We start from the raw sequence: 18,020 nt of genomic DNA on the forward strand, positions 1-18,020 counted from the left end.
ATCTTGACCCATGAGACGTCTGCAGAAATCGGCTAAGGGGCTCCAGGAGAGAGCTTTTGCTTCCTGATAAAAGGGGTCAGGAATGTCTGGCCCCTTTCCTGCCTCGAACACAGATGAGAAGTGTGGATCTGCGGCAGTGAGCTTGTGAGCAGGGCGACAACATGAGAACAAAGCCAACACGCCAAGGAGGGAGGACGGGGCAGAAAGCACAGAGCCCGGGTCCCTGGGAGCTCTGTGGGACAGCCCAGCCAACCACTGTCTCGTGAAGAGGAAGCCTTATTTCTTTGAACCACAGTTCTTTGTGTTTCTGTTCCTTGAAGCCCAGTGCATCCCTAACAGACTCATCACTGTTTGAAGGAGGGTGAGTAGCCTTGCTGGCCTGGGGAGACTGTGTAGGGACACCCTTTGGTTTCACAGGAAGCTGGCCCCTTGTGGGTGTGACTTCCTGGGGAGGAAGGAGCTATATCACCTCTATCACTTCCATATCACCTATAAAGGGGACCGGTGCAGACAGCACCCTGGGGCTGCAGTGCTGGAGGAATGGGTGCCATTGGGGGTCCTTCTGTGACCCCGGGAAACTGGGCAAGGGGCACCCTTGGTCGGGCGTGGCATTTAGGGTTGTTTCTCTGGAAGGGTCGCTGTCACCTGAGCAGAGCCTGAAACCGGGGTTCACCTGGCGGTTGGCAACAGTGCCATCGTGTGGCAGAGAGAAGCAAGGACAGTGGCTGAGGGGTCTGGTTCAGGGCCTCTTGGGGCTCGGACGGGGTCCCTCCCGTAGAGGGCGATTCCAGGGAAGTCTTGGACTTCCTGCTCATCTGATGGGTGTAAGTCCAAGCCGCTTTCCCTACCCAGAGGGACAAAATTAAAGATTCGTACCTTGAACCTGTGCACGGTTCATATTGGAAGGCAGAAGTAACCAGGGTCAGTTTTGACGCTAGATGGTTTGTCTTTTGTTCATTTCCTTTGACAGACAAAAAAATCCCACCTTATGTATACCTGGGCCAATGAGGTTACCAACTCCCTCTGAGGGAGACGGGTTGATCTGTGAAGACCTTCGGTGTGTCCATCCAGGAGACGATTAGTTGGGCCCTCTGTGCTTGCTCCAATCTGCCTACAGACTCCCTGTCAGCCTTGGATGTGGGAGACCACAGGCCCATCCCCTGTGACTCAGGCTCACAACTGAGGAATGAGTTAAATAACCACCGCTTACATTTGTAGGACACGTGCAAGTACCTTTATGCCCACTAGCAGATTCTATTTTCACAGCCCCTCACAGACGGGACTTATGATACACACATTTTGCTGGCAAGAAAACAGCTAATAGATGAGGGTGGCTCACCCAAGGTCACCCCGCTGGTGTAACAAAGCATCCCAAAACTTTGTCTCTTAAAACAGCAAACATTTACTATCCCACACAGTTTCTGAGGGTCGGGAATCCAGGAGCAGCTTAGCTGGGTGGTTCTGGCTCAAGAACTGGCTGTGCCCAAGATGTTCACCAGGGTTGTGATCTCATCTGAAGGCCCAGCAGGGCTGGAGGATCCACTTCCAAGGTCACTCATGCGGCTGCAGGCAGAGAGCCTCAGTTCCTTGCCGTGTGGGCCTCTCCGCAGGGCTGCTCTTATACCAGCTGCTTCCCCAGAGTGAGAGATCCAACTTTCAGTTGCTTTCAGCAAGAGTGATGGGGGTGGGGAGCAAAGGAGGTGCCACAGTGTCTTTTAGAGCCTGATCTCAGAGGTGCTGCACCGTCACTGCTGCCTCATTCCGTTGGTCACGCAGACCAAGCCTGGTTCAGTGTGGAGGGAGGCTACACAGGGTGTGGATACCAGGAGGTGGGGATCACTGGCGCTGTCTTGGAGGTAGGCTCTCATGTCTCCCAGCCAGCACCTGCAGCCTCAGCCTTTGGCCCTTGGGACAGGATTGTTGGGGGCATCTTTTGGGGCAGAGGTGCCAAATTTAGCAAATAAAAAGACAGGATTCCCAGTTAAGTTTGAATTTCAGATAAACGATGACTAATTTTTTTGGTAAACGTATGTCCCAAATATTGTATGGAAGCCCTACTTTGGGGTGGAGAATAGGTGTCCAAGAGGGGACACGTCTTGGGGGAGGGCTGAGTTCTGGGGCTCTAGGATTGCGCATATGACCTGAGGTTGATAAGCTGACCTCTGGTCTTTGTGGGTGCTGAGCCCAACACTTCCGGGTGGAAGTGTCCTGGTCCTCGGCTTCCCTGAGGGACCCAGACAGCATCACCAAGGCAGAACGGGCTAGGGAAGGCCATTTTGCAACTCTGGTGCCCCCACCCCTGCTGAAAGCCTCCTTCCTTAGGAGCCCTGGAGAGGGAGGTGTCCCCACCTCAGCTCCAGGTGGGGCTTCAGAAGCTGAAGACTGAGGGGTAGTTGAGAGGAGGGTGGCTAGGGAGCAGGGAAGTGAAGGCACAGGATCCCACCTGCTCTAGCCTCACCCGGGGGACGGGGAGGCAAGAAGTGGCCTCTGCCTTTCTGACTCCTCACAGAGGGGTCCTAAAAGGCTGGCCTGAGTGGCATCCTCCCTGGCCCCTGAGCCAGCCCCCTTCCCCCCTGCCAAATTGTCCTGCCCTGACCGCCAGCTGATGTCCACTCTCAGACCTCCTCGGCAGCTCCTGTCTTCAGCTACAGAGGACCGTGGTTGAGGAGTGAGGCGTCTCTCTTCCTTCCTTAATCTCAGGAAAGCCCAGCTCTTCCGGCCCCAGCCCTGCAGAACCAGCTGGCCTCGAGTCTCAGGGCCAGAAGTTGGCCTTCCCAGGAAGGGCTTGTCCTCTCTCAGACATCCCTGTCCACGTGACTACACCCGCCCCAAACCCGAAGCTGCCTGGGAGTTGGGCCAGCAGGGCAGAGCAGGCCTACCCTAGGCGAAGCGCTTATCTTTCTCATGGTAGGAGAAGGGGTCCCCGGGGAAGGGCTGAGGTGGGGGCTGGTTGTAGGCGCCCTGCAGGAAGATCCAGGCCGTGCCCACCACCATGATGGGCGTCACCACAAACAGGCAGAGTCGGTCCACTGTGCGGGCCACTCGGTTCCAGCAGTCCTTTTCCTGGGGGCAGGGAGACGGAGACAGTGGGGGTGAGGAAGGGCCTCAAACCACAGACCCACAGCCCAAGCTGGGGCCGGTGACGGAGGCGTGGCCTCGGTGTATCTGCGGGGCTTGCCTCAGGCTTGCGGTGGATGGGATGTGCTGGTGTGTCCCCAGCAGGGCCCAGGCCCCCCTGAAGTCAAGGCCTCTGTCTGTCCCTCCTCACCCCACTGGAGGGCTCCAGGGGCTGAAGAGGAGCTGGGGGTGCCTGGAGTCTCTCTCAGGGGGCTAAGGACGGTAAGTCGTCCCCTCTCCTCCCTCTTCACCCCTCCCAGCTATCCCCTACATGAACTGGAAAATGGTGCCCCTTTCTCAAGAGAGAAGTTCGAAAAATTGTGTGATACTGAACAACCACCTAAGTCTGCCTTTGAAATGTCTGAGTATGTCTGGAGTATCAGACTTGGGGTTGAGCAGGGACAGAAAATGGTTGGCAGCCCGGACAAAGAAGGGACCCTAAGGGAGCTGTGTTCCTGGCCCAGCGTGCTGCTCTGGGGTTCTAGGCGGGGGCTGTCCCTCCCAGGGTGCCTGGAGTCTGCACCCACTGTGAACTCCTTCATCTAGGTGGGTTCGTGTCTCACGTGGAACCGAGCCCCCTTAAGACAGGATACACCCGATGTGTGGCAGGCCTGTGGCTACTCACCTCATTGTAATTGTTCTGGTCCCTCATGTGGTTGACGATGAAGTTGGCCCCATCCACGGCTGGCTTCAGCTGACTGAAGAGCTCCTGCTGGGCTTGCTCAGAGCCTGCTGGGGGCTGGCCTGTGGATACCCGGCCAGAGGAGGGCATGAGGCCTGGCCCCAGCCCACCTCCCACGGACGGGCCAAAGTCCCAGGCTACACGGGGACCCACGTGCGCTGGTGAGGCGCCGGGCCAGCCCGTGCCGCTCCGACTGCTTCTCAAACATGAGGTCACTTCGGGACTTGAGCAGGAAGTACTCCTCGGCCTTGGAGATGTAGCCCAGGGAACTGCTTCTCCGGACGAGAGCCCCCGGGCTGGGCCCATCCTCTGCTGGGCGGGACATGTGTAGGAGTTTGGGCAGGGTCTCCAGGAAGAGCTGCGGCAGGTCAGGGGAGCACAGGAAAGCTATTTGACAGACATGGGTCACCTTCACACACCCAAGCGCCTTGACCCTCTGCCCGGCTGCCACAAAGTCCTCCCGAGTCTGACGCTGTCATCCATTTTTCCGATCCCCCGCTGATGGACACTTAGGTTGCTTCCAACTCTCCCCATTACTCACAGCACAAAGCACAACTCATTTGTTGAAAATGAATTATATATGAACAACAAAAAAGTAAGAAAAATGCCCTGACTGCTGAGCTCTCTTCTCCAAATGGTAAAGATCAAGCAAGTTGCTAAGGCACCTTCACATCCCAGAACAGCTGGTGGCCCTGCAGCGGCTGAGAGGCAAGGACAGCCCCCTCCTGGGTATGCTGCCCCCACATTCCTCACCTTTTTTTTTTAATTAAAAAATTTTTATTTTATTTTTGAGAGACAGACGGAGCATGAGCGAGGGAGGGGCAAGAGACAGGGAGACACAGAATCCAAAGCACGCTCCAGGCTCTGAGCTGTCAGCACAGAGCCCGACACGGGTCTTGAACCCACGAACCGTGAGATCATGACCTGAGCTGAAGTTGGTGCTCAACCAACTGAGCCACTCAGGCGTCCCCCTCACCTTCTTTTTTTATTTTTTTCTCTTTTTTTTTTTAATTTTTTTTAATGTTTATTTATTTTTGAGACAGAGAAAGACAGAGAATGAGCAGGGCAGGGGCAGAGAGAGAGGGAGACACAGAATGTGAAGCAGGCTCCAGGCTCCGTGCTGTCAGCACAGAGCCCGACGCGGGGCTTGAACTCACGAACTGTGAGATCATGACCTGAGCTGAAGTCGGACGCTTAACCGACTAAGCCACCCAGGCGCCCCTCACCTTCTTTTTTTTTTAAATCAGGGTGAGGGGCTCAGGTCATGATCTCATGGTCTGTGAGTTCGAGCCCCATGTCGGGTTCTGTGCTGACGGCTCAGAGCCTGGAGCCTGTTTCAGATTCTGTGTCTCCCCCTCTCTCTGACCCTCCCCCATTCATGCTCTGTCTCTCTCTGTCTCAAAAATAAATAAACATTAAAAAAAATTAAAAAAAATAATCAGGGTGTAACACATCCAGCAGACTGAGCAAATCTTAAGTGTAGAGCCAGATGGAGTTTTACAGACACATTCAACTGCGTAAACGCCACCCAGGTGAGATATCAACCCAACACGGTCCCAAGGGTTCCCTCGTGGCTCCTGCCGTCACTTCCTACCCACCCCCAGGGGTAACCACCATCCTGATTTCTATCACTGATGGCTGGCTGTTGCCAGACCTTGAACTTTCGGGAGAGAAAACTGTGCGGCCTGTGCTCTTTAGTGTCCGGCTCCTTCCAAGCCCCCGTGTGCTAGGAGAGCCGTCCACGCCGCGTGGGTGGCAGCACGTGGCGCTTCTGCACGGCTGGGTGGCACTCCCCTGTGTGAGCACGTTCTCCTGGAGAGGGACGGCCAGACAACCTCCAGCGTTTGGCCTGGGCCCCTCACCTTCTTGACCCCCTCAGACAGCACGTGGGTGCTGGGTGTGCGAAAGTGGATGTTGAGCACGATGACACAGATCACCACGACCATGGTCACCAGCACCATGCCGAAGAGCAGGAACCTGTAGGCACACACTCAGCCTGGAGCCCACGGGGCAGGGCGAGGCGTGCTGGGGCTGTTGGGGCGGGGGAGGGCGAGGGGTAGGGCGGGGTGGGTGAAGCGTGGCGTGGCATAGCCGTCACTCACTTGCCGATGAGGGGGATGGCCATGGATGTGGCGGGCAGCCGCTTGGAGATGAGCAGCAGGAAGACCGACTGGGCCAGGAGCACCGAGATGGCCATCGACGTCTTCTCGCCACCTGGGGGAGCCCGGACTTAGCTGCTACCTCTGGTCTTGACCCCAGCGGGTCCCACTGTGGCCCCCTCACCACCATTCGCGATGCCACGGTACCTTGATCGACATCATGGGCTTTGGAGCTAGGGCACCTAGCTCTTCCACTTACTGGCTGGGTGACCTTCGGCAAGTAGCCTAACCTCTCTGTGCCTCAGTTGTCCCAACTGCTAAATGTCGTGAGGACAAAGTGAGAGAGCGTTTCACGCTCCTCACTCTGCCAGGCGCTGGGCAAGCGCTCAGCGAACACCGGCTATCACTGTTGGCCAGCTCCCTGCCACGCAGCCCTCCCCAAATCACAGATCTGTGTGTCCCACCCTGTACAGAAAGCTCCGGGACATCCTTATAGCACCGATGATACCCTAACTCCTAGTCCTCCACTCAGAGACCCCAGCCGGGCACTGCCCAGCTCTTCCCACCTGAGGTCCTGAGCATGTGGGGCCGTGGCCACTGTGGTCACAGGTCCCCAGCCCTGCCCCAGGGCCCCTTCTCTATCTGCAGGGTGCCCACCAACCCACCTCCAGCTCAAGCAGCGCCTCTTCCAGGAAGGCTTCCCCCATTTTACTGCCCCTCAGCCTGTGCTCCTAGTTCTGTGGCTTCTACAGTCTCTGCCAGCAGCAGAGGCTAGATTGCGTTTGTCCCTGGGGCTCACTGTGCCTTGCTTACAGTAAGCATTTGAAACGATTCTGAAACCAAGTGAGCGAAGATTGCACATGTCCTTCTAGAACCAGGTGAGCGTAGATTGCACGCTTCCATGCCTGGCTTCCTGGAGATCCCGTTTTCCGCCCACTCGTTCAAAGTGGACGGCCTTCTGTGTGTCATGACCACGTCATGGTCACACGTGGTGGCCAGGACAGACCTGTTTCTGTTCAGAGAGATGGTCTAGGGGTTCTCCCTAGGGTCCTGGGGAGGCCTGCTGTGAGCAGCAGAAGCAGGGTCCAAGAGGGACTGTCCATTTGGGGATATCGGACACGGTCACAAAACCCTCCCCTTGGCTGGCCACCCCCCGCCCCCTTGCCTGGACCGTGGGCAGGGAGCCCCGGGAGTGGTGACCCCGTTGTGGCTCCTGGAGGAGGTGAGGGGAGGGCTGGGGAGGCCCATGCGCAGATGCCCTCGGGGACAGGGAGGGGCTGGGGCAGGCTCAGGCTCACTGTCAGCCGGCAGGTAGAAGACCAGGTTGATCATGAAGGAGATGAGCACGCAGGGCACCAGGATGTTGATGATGTAGAAGAGGGGCTTGCGGCGGATGATGAGGTAGAAGGTGACGTCCTGGTGGCCGGGACTGTCCAGCGGGACACTGGGGTCCACGTTGATCCTGGCTGGCCGGTGCACTATCTCCCACTCCCCGTTCTCTGAGGAGGGCAGGAGGACACCTCAGTGTCAGGCCAGGCAAGGGGGCGGGTTGGGGGGGGCGGCGGGGAAGGACAGAGGTGGGGTGGGGTGGGGGGGCTGGGTGGAGTGAGCCAGCCCGAGGGCGCGCGCAGAGGAGGGTTTAGGTTCTGGTGGTGGGTGTCTTTCCCTGGGGCTTGGGAAGGAGGTTTCAATCTGCAAGGGGGAAATTCTGCCTTGGGAGTGTGGTTTTTTGTTTGTTTTGAAAATAGAGAAGCTGAGGCTGTGTGTGGTTCAAACAAGGAGTCTTAGAGATAATGACGTGGTGAGAGTAAGACCAATGCCCCCGCCCCCAAACCCCAGTGATGTAGCCGCCTTGGGACCGGTGTGACATAGGTTTTCTCTGATGAACAGGGGTGTGTGGTGGGGAGCCCCATAGAAGACCTGAGCCCGGTCATAGATAGGAGTGTGGGGCGTTGGCAGGGGGCAGCATACACAACATTAGGATCGGTGGCTAAAGCCGCAACCACGCCTCTCGGCTTCCTGGGAACAGAAGATTAACTACCCCCCTCATTTGTCAGTTACATCCATCCCTAGGGACCCTGTCCAGCCCAGGAGGGTCTTCTGGCCCGGGGAAAAGGAAGGGTGGGGCCAGTGTCTGTCTCTGCCTTTGGGACACAATCCCCTCCTGGGGATTTCTTTCCTTTCAATGTGCTAGATTTATGTCGCTAAGTATGTCTGCGTGTGTTTGCGGGTCGGTATGTGTCTGTGCATCTGGGTCTCCCCGCCCGTCAGTGTGCCTGTATGTCCACGTTCCAGGTGTACATGGGTGTGCCCACGTGCATCTCTGGCGGGGAGGCGTTGGTGCGACCGTACCCACGGGTGTGCGTCTGAGGGGCCTGCCCACCCACCAGCTGCTACTCTCAGCACCTGTGAAACCCGCAGGGTCGATGATGATCCACTCCACAGGATAGGAGCGGCCCTCTTTCTCCTCCTGCTTCAGACTCAGGGTGATCTCCTTGGCCGTGTACTTGAGTGAACTGGGGAGAGCAGCGGGGGGAGGGTGGTCCTCAGCCACTGGCTGCGGCCACTGAGGGCGGAAAGGCCAGTACAGGAGGTTCACGGTCAGAGGCGCCCTTGTGGGTCTGGGGGAGCTCTAATCAGGACTGAGGGTGCCTCGAGCACCTCTCTCAGCCCCTGGCACGGTGCCCGGGGGTGAGGGCTGCCTGGAGAAGTGGGTGCACCTGAACTTGAGGGAGCAGTTCTGCCAGTCGAAGGGGAAGTAGGTGACGGAGATGGGGCAAGAGGAGCGGAAGATGGCGGGCGGCAGCCAGTACACGTAGCCCGAAGGGTAGACGAGCACGTTGCAGGCGTAGGAAATCTGGAAGGAGCCGTCGTTGCTGAGGGACAAGGACAGAGGCCACCATGAATGCCAGCCAGCTGGGAGCTGGCAGAGATGGGGGAGGCGGAGGGTCGAGGGGATGCCAGGGAGGGTTGTGGCTCAACTTGTTCTCCAGCACAATCTCTGGGAGCCACAGCATGTCAGGGGGCAGGCGCAGGACACTGATATTTCCAAATTCTTCAGCATCCCACTGCAGCCGGGGGTCCGTCCAGCCCTGGAACCCGAAAGGTATGTCAGCAGTCGGCTCTGCTGTCGTCCAGGCTCCCCCTGCTCTCCTCACTTCCCTGGGGGAACACTGGACAGGGTCTGGGAACTGTGACAAAAGAAGTTTGGGGGAGGTGGGTGCAGAGTTAGGACTCAGGTCCGTCACGTACAGCTGTGTAGAACGTACACTGCACAACAAAGGGAGCATATTTCATTGTGGACACAGAAGACTTACGTCTATATTATGAACTTCTGATGGATGGCAGAAGAGTGTTTTCTAATAAAATCAGAATACCGTGACAACCTTCCCGTAGGTAAAGAATCCCAATTCACCGGAAGTCTCCATCTGAGCTTGTGGCTGTACAAGGTGGTGGGAAGGGCAGCTGGGCCTGTGGGTGGGAGCCAGCTCCTCCTGGAGGCCAGGAGGATCCCCTCCTGGAGATCCCTAAGCAGAAGGAAGCATGGGCCCTACACCCTCACCCCCCGGCTGTGAGTGGGGTCGTCTCCTTACGTGCTCAATCCACACGTTAGTGGTGAGGGTCTCCTCAACTTCTTTCTGTAATCACACAAGAGCACTGTCCCCTAGGGCCCGCACTGCTCACCTGCACACATTCAGCAGGCAGCTACTTCCCGCCACCCCCCGGAGGAAACCACGGCAACTGGCCTGACCAGACTCCTGGCCCAAGCACGCACAGTCAGGAGGGGCTGGGCAGACCAAGGAGCAGGGAGGGGACAGCCCTGAAGTGTGTCATGGGTCTGATATGGGGCACACCCCAGAGCTGAAGCTGGAGGGGAAGGGGCATCGGCTCGAGGCCTGTGGGCAGCAGTGAACCTGGAGAACGCTGGAGCGTGCTTCCCCAGGAGAGGAGCTACCACAGGAGCTACCAGGCTGGGACCTTGAGCTTCGTCCGTGGCCATCCCAGTCCAGGAGACAGCCAGGCCTCCAGGAAGCCATCCCCGCCCTCGGGTCCCCAGCCCAGCCACAGAGGGGCCTCTCACCAGAGAGATGAGATTGGAGAGTGTGAGGGCCAGCGAGACCTCCACACTCTCATCTTTGTGAGCCACAGGCCGGAGCTCCTTGCTGTAGCCCTTCTCTTCAAACAGGTGCCGAATCAGCCGCTCCTCCTCGTTCAGGCCCCAGCTGCCTGGAGAGGGACAGGAAGAGGGATGGGGTGCTGGGAGGGGGGACCGGGAAGGGGGCTGCCGTGAAATCCTGCCAGGCCATGGGGCTGGGCTGAGCTGCGGGGATCCGACCACTCCCCAGGAAGGGGTCCTGGCGGTCAACCCCCTCCAGAGTTGGGGTGGGAGCTGGGCCTGATGCAGGGGAGGAGTAGGAGGGGACCATGCAGCAGGGACCCTGGGTGCAAGTCCTGAGGGACCCTTCGGGGCAGGGTGATGCCCACTCTTACCACACACGACCAGGGCAGCCAGCAGCCCCAGCGTTAACACCGGCCCCTCCATCCTGTCCCTCTGACTAGGTCTTGTGGCCCCTCCAGTCTACAGGGCTGGGGAATGTGGGTGGGTAGGAGAGGGGACAGGTGCTGGGTTGGGAGGGGGGGAGTGTGAAGGGAAGAGGCGGCCGGAAACGCAATCTGACACCTCTGGGCATGACTGCTGGGTAGAAAACCCAAGGCAGGTGACAAGGGGGTGGGGACAAGGACTGGCTGCCCAAAGACATGAGGCAAAGATCCCAGGCTGGAATTCTCTGCAATTAGCGGTAGGGCTGGGGGCTGGGTAGGGGCCCTGGACACTGGGGGCAGTGCTGGTCAGTCATGCCTAGGGGAGTGGTGGCACTCAGCTGTGGCTGTTTCTTGGAGGGGGGGGCAGACAGTATGCTGAGCTGGGGGCTTAGCAGCCTCTCTCCAGTGTCTTTGTGACCTCCGCCAACTGCTTCTGGGGGCAGGGCCCTGTCTGGCCCTGTCTAACGTCCACCCATCCAGTTCCCAAGAAAGCCCCAGAGTCATCTGTGTAGATCATAAATAATGTTTATTGAAGCAGCTGTGATTTTCCGATGGCACATCTGGGAAGACACACGGACCCAGGTCCCCCGCCCCCCACACCCAGCCAACTGTGGCTGTGACTGTTTGTCATCATAGGAGCCCCTGGGAGCAGTAGGTCCTGACGGGGGGGTTAGGGGTCCAGATGTGGTTCATGGCCCCCGGGCCGAAGGAATCTGAGGGCTCGGTGGGTGGTGCCCCCCACTCTACCCTGCACCCATCTGGGGTCCCTCTGCCTCTGCCAGGGCGGCCAAGCGGAAGGCCTGCAGGGCCTGCACCAGCAACCGGGGAAGGCTGCGGGCCATCGTGGCTGGCTCCAGGCCCACCAGGCCACCAAAGACCACATGCTGGCCCCCCAAGCCTGCCCGCACCCAGGCTCGGAAGAGGCCGGTCAGTGTCTTGGAGCCCAGATCTGCCAGGACCTGCAGAAGGAGAATCGGGGCTCACAACCTCACTGGGTCTCCCCCCTTGTGGCCCCCAGAAACTCTCACCCAGATCCACTCCCCTCCATAGCCCCCGATCCTGCACACTTCTGCTCACTTGGACCCCCCCCACGCACCCTTCCACTCACACCTTTCCCTCACAAGTTCCCATCCACCCCACCTAGCACCCAGCTTACACACAGCTGCCCTCCCCACCCTTTTCTCCCAAGACACCCCTGCCTCCACTGCAAGCTGCTGGCAGGTCCTCCCTCTTGCTGTGGAGGGTGCCCTTTCTGTCCCCCCTACCTGCTAGGGCTGACCCAGGTTGGCCTTCTGAAGCCACTGTGAGCGAATGTGGGAAGCCTGAGGACCTACCTCATGGAAGTCCATGGCCAAGTGCTCTGATGGGACCTGTAGGATCCAGGCATGGGTGCCTTGAAGTGTGGCCAACTTCTGTTGCAGTGTCTCCAACCCAGGGCAGCCTGAAGGAAGGGGAGAGGTCCCGGGAATAACAGAAAACTGACACCAGCAAGGCACTGGGAGAGGGATTCCCACCAGGACCCCAGAATGGCCTCCCAGTGGGCAGATTTCTTGTCATGCTACACACGGGGAAACTGAGGTTCAGCAAATGGTCTCTGCTGACCCTGAGGGCGGCCCAAAGCCACAAGTGCCCCCAAAGAGTCATCCTCCCTGCTGCAGGGGAGGGGTCGGGTGGGGAGAGCTAGTCTGCTGGTTGCCCCATGGGTGGGTAACCGCTTCCCAGAGCGGACCTTGGGAGAATCCCCGCAGGGTTGGCCGCCCTTGGCCTGCTACTCTCCCCGCAAAGGCCGGCAGGGGGCGCCCTTACCGTTCCCTTCCTGGCGCTGCTCTGGTCTCCGCTTCGGGAACCGCGCGCCTGCAGCCCGCGATCCTGGGGAGACGCGGGGTTAGGGGATCGCCTCCGCCGCGCGGAGTCGGCGTGCGGGGGCTGGAATATGAAGGCATGGGGTACCTGGGTGCAGCCGCTGCTCGCGGGCAGGGTGCCTGGGAGGCTCTAGGAGCGACAGAGCGGAGCGAGCCAGGGCTGGGGCCAGACGCCGCATCCCTGGGCTCGGGCCGAGCAGGTCCTGAGCGCCCCGCAGCAGGTCCAGGAGGGTGTGCGCCAGCGAGCGCAGCTCTGCGGGCAGGACAAGCGTCCGGAGGTCAGACGTGGGCCAGGTCCCCTGCCCTCCCGGCCCAGCCCTGGGAACTGGACTGACCGCATCGCCTCCGGCGCTGCAGGCACTGCTGTTGCGCCAGACGCGCACAGGCGACCGCGGGCCCGGAGCACAGGCGGGAGTAGAAGGCGCACGGCGGGGCGGCGTCTGCCTGCGGCTCCGCGGGCGGGTCCCAGGCCAGAAGCTCCCGGCAGCTGGGTTCCCGGCTGGAGGGGATTGCTACAGGGGTCGACGGGGACCATCTCAGCCCTGGCTTTGGGGCCTAGCGTCCGCAGCCCTCCCCTGAAGGGAGACAGGCTTTCTTGACGCCCTAAGGGGCTGGGGGGCGGGCGGGGTGAAGATGGGCTTGTTCCAGTGTTCCAGGGCTGTTAGCGGGACACTTCGGGGAGGGGGGAATAGGAATGGGGCGCTCACCGCTCATCTGCTCCTGGAGCCAGTCCTTGAACACGGCCACTCGAGTGTAGACTCCGGGCTTCCCTGGCTCTCCGCATCCGTCCCCCCAGGAGGTGACCCCGTACAGGACCTCCTTGGGGCGGGGGCCAGGCTCAGAACATGTCAGGGGGCCTCCGGAGTCACCCTGCGGGACCCGAGTCAAAAGAGAGGGTACTACATTGACCTGCCCCCTCCTATGCCAGCTTTACACTTGGCAGGCAGCTTTGAATTCTCCTGGGGTTACTTCTTGTACCCATTTTAGCAATGAGAACACAGAGGCTCAGACAAGTTGAATGACAGCCTGACTGTGGAAGGAAAGAGGCTATTCTTTCCCTGGGGAACCAGGACCCTCCGGCACCCTCCAGTCAATCAGGGCTCATACCTGGCATGAGTCGATGCCCCCGGCCAGGTAGCCGGCACAGAGCATGCTGCTGGGGTGCAGCTCGGGCCCCAAGGCCCTTTTGCAGGTGTCAGCACTGAGCAGGGGCACTCGGGCCTCCCTGACCGCCTCAGCCTCAGGCCCGTCTACAGGGAAACGGTGGAGGGGGCTCAGGCCTTCAGGGCAGGAGCGTCGCTTCGGGGGGACCCCCCCTCCCCCGCCCTGCCCTCCTTGATTCCTACCCCCCTGCAAGACCAGGCAGCATTTTGCGAAGCAAGGAAGTCAGATTCGCTACACCCCCGGCCTTCCCAAACTCCATCACCCCAGCACCCCATTCTTCCCACCCACTCACACTCGCGCCTCACCCAGGCCCGGGCCTGCCCCATACCTTCGAAGAGGGCCCCCCAGCCCGCGATGGCGCAAGCCGTGCCGGCTGGGGGCTCCCGGGGCCCCTGGGGCAGGCACACAGGGCGCACCGCCCCTGCCCAGCTCACCGGCGTCCACAGCTGCACGAGGGCCAGGTCGTTGTGGAAGGTCCGCGGGTCAAACTGCGGAGGGGGTGGCGGCGCAATATCAATGAAGCGTGGGGTGGGGGTGCTGTTCCCGACTCTGAGAGCCCGGGAACTGTCCTCTCACCTTGGGGTGGGGCAAGATGCGGTTCACCGGCACCTCCTCCGCTTGCTCTCCCCGGGGGTCCTCGGCCAGCGTCACCGTCCACAGAAGCTCGTTCTGGGCGCTGCGGGGAGAGCGGCGGGTGATACGCAGGACAAGGGTGCAGCGGGTCCCTTGGAGACCCTGCCCTCCGCCCACAGGCACCACCCAGCAAGCCCGCACGCCGGGCTCTTTCTCCGCTGTTACTCGCGGGGCAGGGAGGGTGGGCCAGAGCGAGGCGGCGGTCCCCAGGAGGCCCCCGAGCCGGGCGGGTGGTTCCCTGATAGCGGCTCCCTGGCTGGGGTGCGTGGGCGCCTCGAGGCCCGGGAGCTGGGCAGGGCAGTGGCCGCCGCCAGGGGGCAGCAGAGACCGGCCCTCGCACGTGTCGCCCGCCCGACGATCCCGGAAGGAAGTGTTGGACCAAGCGTTGGGGATCTGGGCCGGTCAGGGGCCTGGGGCCCAACGTACCCCGCGAAGCAGTGCGCCGCGGTGAGTACCCAGGACGCCGCCACCAGGACGCCGCCGCACAGAGGCTGCCCCCCGACTTGCAGCCTCACCAGCCAGGGCCAGGCCCCCGGCGGCGCAGCGCTACCTCCGACAATGCGGCCGTGGGCACGCGTCACGTTGACAGTGCTCGGGCGCCGCTCGCCACACGGCCCTAGAAAGGTGGCATCGGAGTCACAAGGGACAAGTCCTTGCCGCCCTGACCCTTGAGGCCCCTCCAGGGTTCACCCTGCCCTCAGCCCTAACCCCCTCGAGCCCTTTCAGCCTTACCTGGGGCGGCTGGATCCTGCGCTTGTGGCCTAGGACGCCCAGGTCCTGCTGAGACACAGACCTTTGAGCCTCACTACTACCCTCCCACCCTCCCTACCTGCACCCCCGGCAGAGCCTGGGCCCTCTCCCTGCGCTGCCGCTCCCCTTCTGTTACTCCACCCCTCCAGGAGTCAGGGTCCGTTTCAGCAGCCATAAACTTCTCACTGTCCCTGCCCTCCTGCCTTGGCACGCGCTGTGCCCCATGCCTGGCATGCTCTTGCCTCTTGGAGAGACCTTCTTAAGCATCATCTCTGTTGTAGCCCCACCTAGTTTCTGTCTCCGAGAGGGAGTCAAGTCTGGAGGGAAGGGATGGGGTGGACAGGAGAACGGACGCAGGTAGTCAGTGCGAGCTCACCCGGGCACGGGACCGTGTGGTTGGCACAGCCTCTGCACTCGTGGAGTCTGTGCTGGATCTCCATTGCCACTCGATTTACTGCCCACTGGGCGCTCCTCTGGGCAGCCTGCAGCGCTTTCGTCCCCTGGGCTGACAGAGCTGCTGGGACAGAGGGTACAATCATGCATGGCTGGGGAAGGACCTCAGGCTCCAGCCCTGAGCCTGCCTCGGGAGACAGGGGGAAGCAGGTCAGGCTCCAGGAGCACCGGGCAGAATGGGGAGGAGAGAGAGCCCCAGGGGCCTGAGGGCCCAGCGCTCGGAGCAGATGGTCCCGGATTCTCAACCCACTTGACCTGAGCTGGGCTGGAATCTTTAAAGAGGGACTTGCCTTAAACATCTTGAAGGAAAAACAGCACCTCAAAGGTAGAGACATCACAAAACTCAGGCTTACAGACAAAATAACTCACCGAGTTGCCTACCTTTGGGCCCAGATAGCCAAGGAGCTGCCCTCCTGGACCCCTTCCTCCTGCTAAACCCGCTAACCCGGAACCTTCCCCAAAGCATACCCCTTGGCAGTGGCTGCCAGGTCCCCTTCCCTGTGCACCCTGGTCCTCCCCCTCCCTCTCCCACCCGTGCCTCTGTTTCTGGCCCCTTCTCCCTGCAGGGTGGGCGGAGGGGGCCAAAGGCCTCAATGAGTGGGGGTGGCAAGGTCATGCTCGCCAGCCCCACCCCACTTCCTCTGAGCTCCTCCCACCTCTGCCGCCCCCTCAGAGCAGCCCGGGCTCACCTTGCAGGGTGCTGGGGGGCAGGCGCATGTACAGTGGGTGCCCAGCGACAGACGGTAGGTCTGGGAAGGGCAGCAGCAGCAGCAACACAGGCAGCAGCATGGTGACCAACAGCCAGGGCGAGCGACCCCGTCCTCTTTCCCCCTCGGAGTCTGCCCTCCAGGTGCTTATCCTTGGGTGTCTGCCTCCCACTGCCTTTCTGTCCCTGGGCCCTGAATTCGTGTCCCTCAAATCATCCGACTCTGTTCTCGTACATCAAAATCACCCGCTTCCCTCAGTCGGTCCCTCACCTGGCCCTTAACTCCCGGGAGCCCACAGGGGACTGGGGCTTGGGGGGCTATATAGAGGACAGGCTGGGGGGGTACTCGGGAGGGGGGCCAGGGCTGGGGGAGGGATCGGGATGGGGGCTCGACCCTCACCTTTGAAGTCCCACGGTCCCAGCTCTGAGGCCCCCCTTCTGTCAAAGGAACCCTTGTTTCTGCGGCTCCATCAAAGGGGCCTGGACAGGCCAGAAGAGCTGACAGTTGGGCTGGGGGCCAGGCAGAGGGGGGCTGGTGGGCAGGGGCTGGCCCTGTCTCCGAGGCTCTGATGGCGGGGGGAGTCCCATCTGCCTCTATTCCCTGAGGAGTTTAGGACTGTGCTGGGGGCACACACTCCTGGAGGGAGGAGGGCAGGGGGTGTGTGAGGGTCCTCGGCAGCCCCACCCCCTGAGGAGGTGCCCGAGCTCCCAGCCCCTGTGCCCCTAATTGCTTGGCAGCGTCTCTCCCCGATGTAGCCATTTCTAAAGATGATCAAAGCGCCCTAATTAGCGCCGTAATTGCCGCACTGGGGGTGGTGGGGTGGGAAGAGGCAAAGGCAGGCCCTGAGAGGAAGGCAGACATGAAAGGCCCCACCAGTGGCCCAGTTTGGGTAGGACCGGCCCCAGCAGCTTCTGACGCTCTCCCAGACCCCCTGCCCCTACGCAGTGCTCGCTCGGCCTGTCCAGCATTGTTCTCAGTTGCTATGACCCTGATCTGGCCGGAGGGAATCTTCTGGAGTCTCACGGGAAGGGCCACAAACGAGCAGCTCTCCTGGGACCAAGCTCCCACCTGGGGCAGAGAGGAGGTGCCCTTCTGCCTCCACAGAATGTCCTGGGGCCAAGAAAAAGGATCTTGGCACCCCAATTCATGCCGGTGACCCAGGGTGACTTTGGCAGGCCTGGTGCCTTCCCAGACCAGATTCTGCCATGACGTTGCCCCTGTAACACAGTGTCCTGTCTTCTCCAGCCCTTTCTCCTTCTGCGCAGGTGAACGAGCCTCCGATCGGAACCTGCCTTGCTTCGTAAGACAGAGCCCCAGACCTGCAGAGATAGCCTTGAGCCTGGGGTCCCGGGGGTGATGGGTGAGATGCAGGGAAGGGGGGCAGCCAGTTCCAGCAGCTTCTCCAACTTCCCCCTTCTATGCCGCTGGCCAGCAGAGAATGTGCGTGGCCTCTTTTTCCTCTCTGAAACTCTCTTCCTCCTTGATCACCGAGATGTCCCATCATTTTGATTCTCCACTCCCCCCATCCTTGGGCGCTGGCCACAAAGAGGTTTCCACCCGCTGGAGCCCCGCTGGAGGTTGCCACCCACCCAGTGTTGGGCTGGAGTTGCTCATGTTGGCTCTGGAGGGCTGAACATAGACGTCTCTTCCCAAGTCTGCACTGGGTGACATCATATTGGTAGCTTGAAAGCAGCCACTGTGGGAGGATTTACACCACGGAAACCAGCACCCAGTACAAATCAGAGCCTCCCTGCCTTCCGCCCCGCAAGAGCCAGGTCAACATTACCCAGCACACCACTGTATATGCCCCCTTCCCCTCCCCGTTACCACCGCACCTCATGAAGACAATCCCTCTGGTTCAGGAATGCCATGAAATAGTGTCTGAGTATGGGTTATTGTGAGTGAATATTATAAAGTTGGAAATTATTTGTATTCATCAGAATATCTATCCATCTCAAGAGGGTGTATGTCTAGATAGGGGATACCTATTTTCTTTTTTTTTTTTAACTTT

At 60.3% G+C, this 18,020-nt stretch overlaps 2 protein-coding genes across 8 annotated transcripts; both read right to left on the minus strand.

Annotated features, from left to right (window-relative positions):
- Window positions 1–1,211: 1,211 nt before the first annotated feature.
- On the minus strand, window positions 1,212–10,642 carry CHRND (cholinergic receptor nicotinic delta subunit). 3 transcript variants are annotated; one of them, XM_053903682.1, is made up of 13 exons: window positions 10,390–10,642; window positions 9,980–10,125; window positions 9,492–9,536; window positions 8,881–8,990; window positions 8,619–8,774; window positions 8,305–8,414; window positions 7,197–7,397; window positions 5,902–6,013; window positions 5,662–5,776; window positions 3,953–4,157; window positions 3,743–3,861; window positions 2,885–3,063; window positions 1,212–1,640 (listed from the first exon to the last, which is right to left on the minus strand). In XM_053903682.1, exons 1-13 carry the CDS (start codon window positions 10,439–10,441, stop codon window positions 1,619–1,621), a joined length of 1,572 nt encoding a protein of 523 aa, XP_053759657.1. In that variant the 5' UTR covers window positions 10,442–10,642; the 3' UTR covers window positions 1,212–1,618. The 3 variants fall into 3 exon arrangements, with proteins under 3 accessions (XP_053759657.1, XP_053759656.1, XP_053759658.1); XM_053903681.1 differs by having other exon boundaries at window positions 9,980–10,642; XM_053903683.1 differs by lacking the exons at window positions 1,212–1,640; window positions 2,885–3,063; window positions 5,662–5,776 and having other exon boundaries at window positions 3,753–3,861; window positions 9,980–10,642.
- A 10-nt stretch (window positions 10,643–10,652) lies between these two features.
- PRSS56 (serine protease 56) lies at window positions 10,653–17,774 on the minus strand. 5 transcript variants are annotated; one of them, XM_053903674.1, is made up of 13 exons: window positions 15,226–15,977; window positions 14,832–14,879; window positions 14,526–14,715; window positions 14,043–14,142; window positions 13,795–13,954; window positions 13,410–13,552; window positions 13,010–13,172; window positions 12,638–12,814; window positions 12,391–12,555; window positions 12,247–12,309; window positions 11,775–11,881; window positions 11,188–11,399; window positions 10,653–10,944 (listed from the first exon to the last, which is right to left on the minus strand). In XM_053903674.1, exons 1-13 carry the CDS (start codon window positions 15,635–15,637, stop codon window positions 10,941–10,943), a joined length of 1,944 nt encoding a protein of 647 aa, XP_053759649.1. In that variant the 5' UTR covers window positions 15,638–15,977; the 3' UTR covers window positions 10,653–10,940. The 5 variants fall into 5 exon arrangements, with proteins under 5 accessions (XP_053759649.1, XP_019301104.1, XP_019301106.1 ...); XM_019445559.2 differs by lacking the exon at window positions 10,653–10,944 and adding an exon at window positions 15,992–17,772 and having other exon boundaries at window positions 10,948–11,399; window positions 15,226–15,363; XM_019445561.2 differs by lacking the exon at window positions 10,653–10,944 and adding an exon at window positions 15,992–17,769 and having other exon boundaries at window positions 10,948–11,399; window positions 14,832–14,876; window positions 15,226–15,363.
- Window positions 17,775–18,020: the final 246 nt, after the last annotated feature.

The sequence above is a fragment of the Panthera pardus genome, unplaced genomic scaffold (assembly GCF_024362965.1).
Source record: "Panthera pardus isolate Hobbes unplaced genomic scaffold, ASM2436296v1 HiC_scaffold_10, whole genome shotgun sequence".
In the NCBI taxonomy this organism is placed as follows: Eukaryota; Metazoa; Chordata; class Mammalia; order Carnivora; family Felidae; genus Panthera; species Panthera pardus.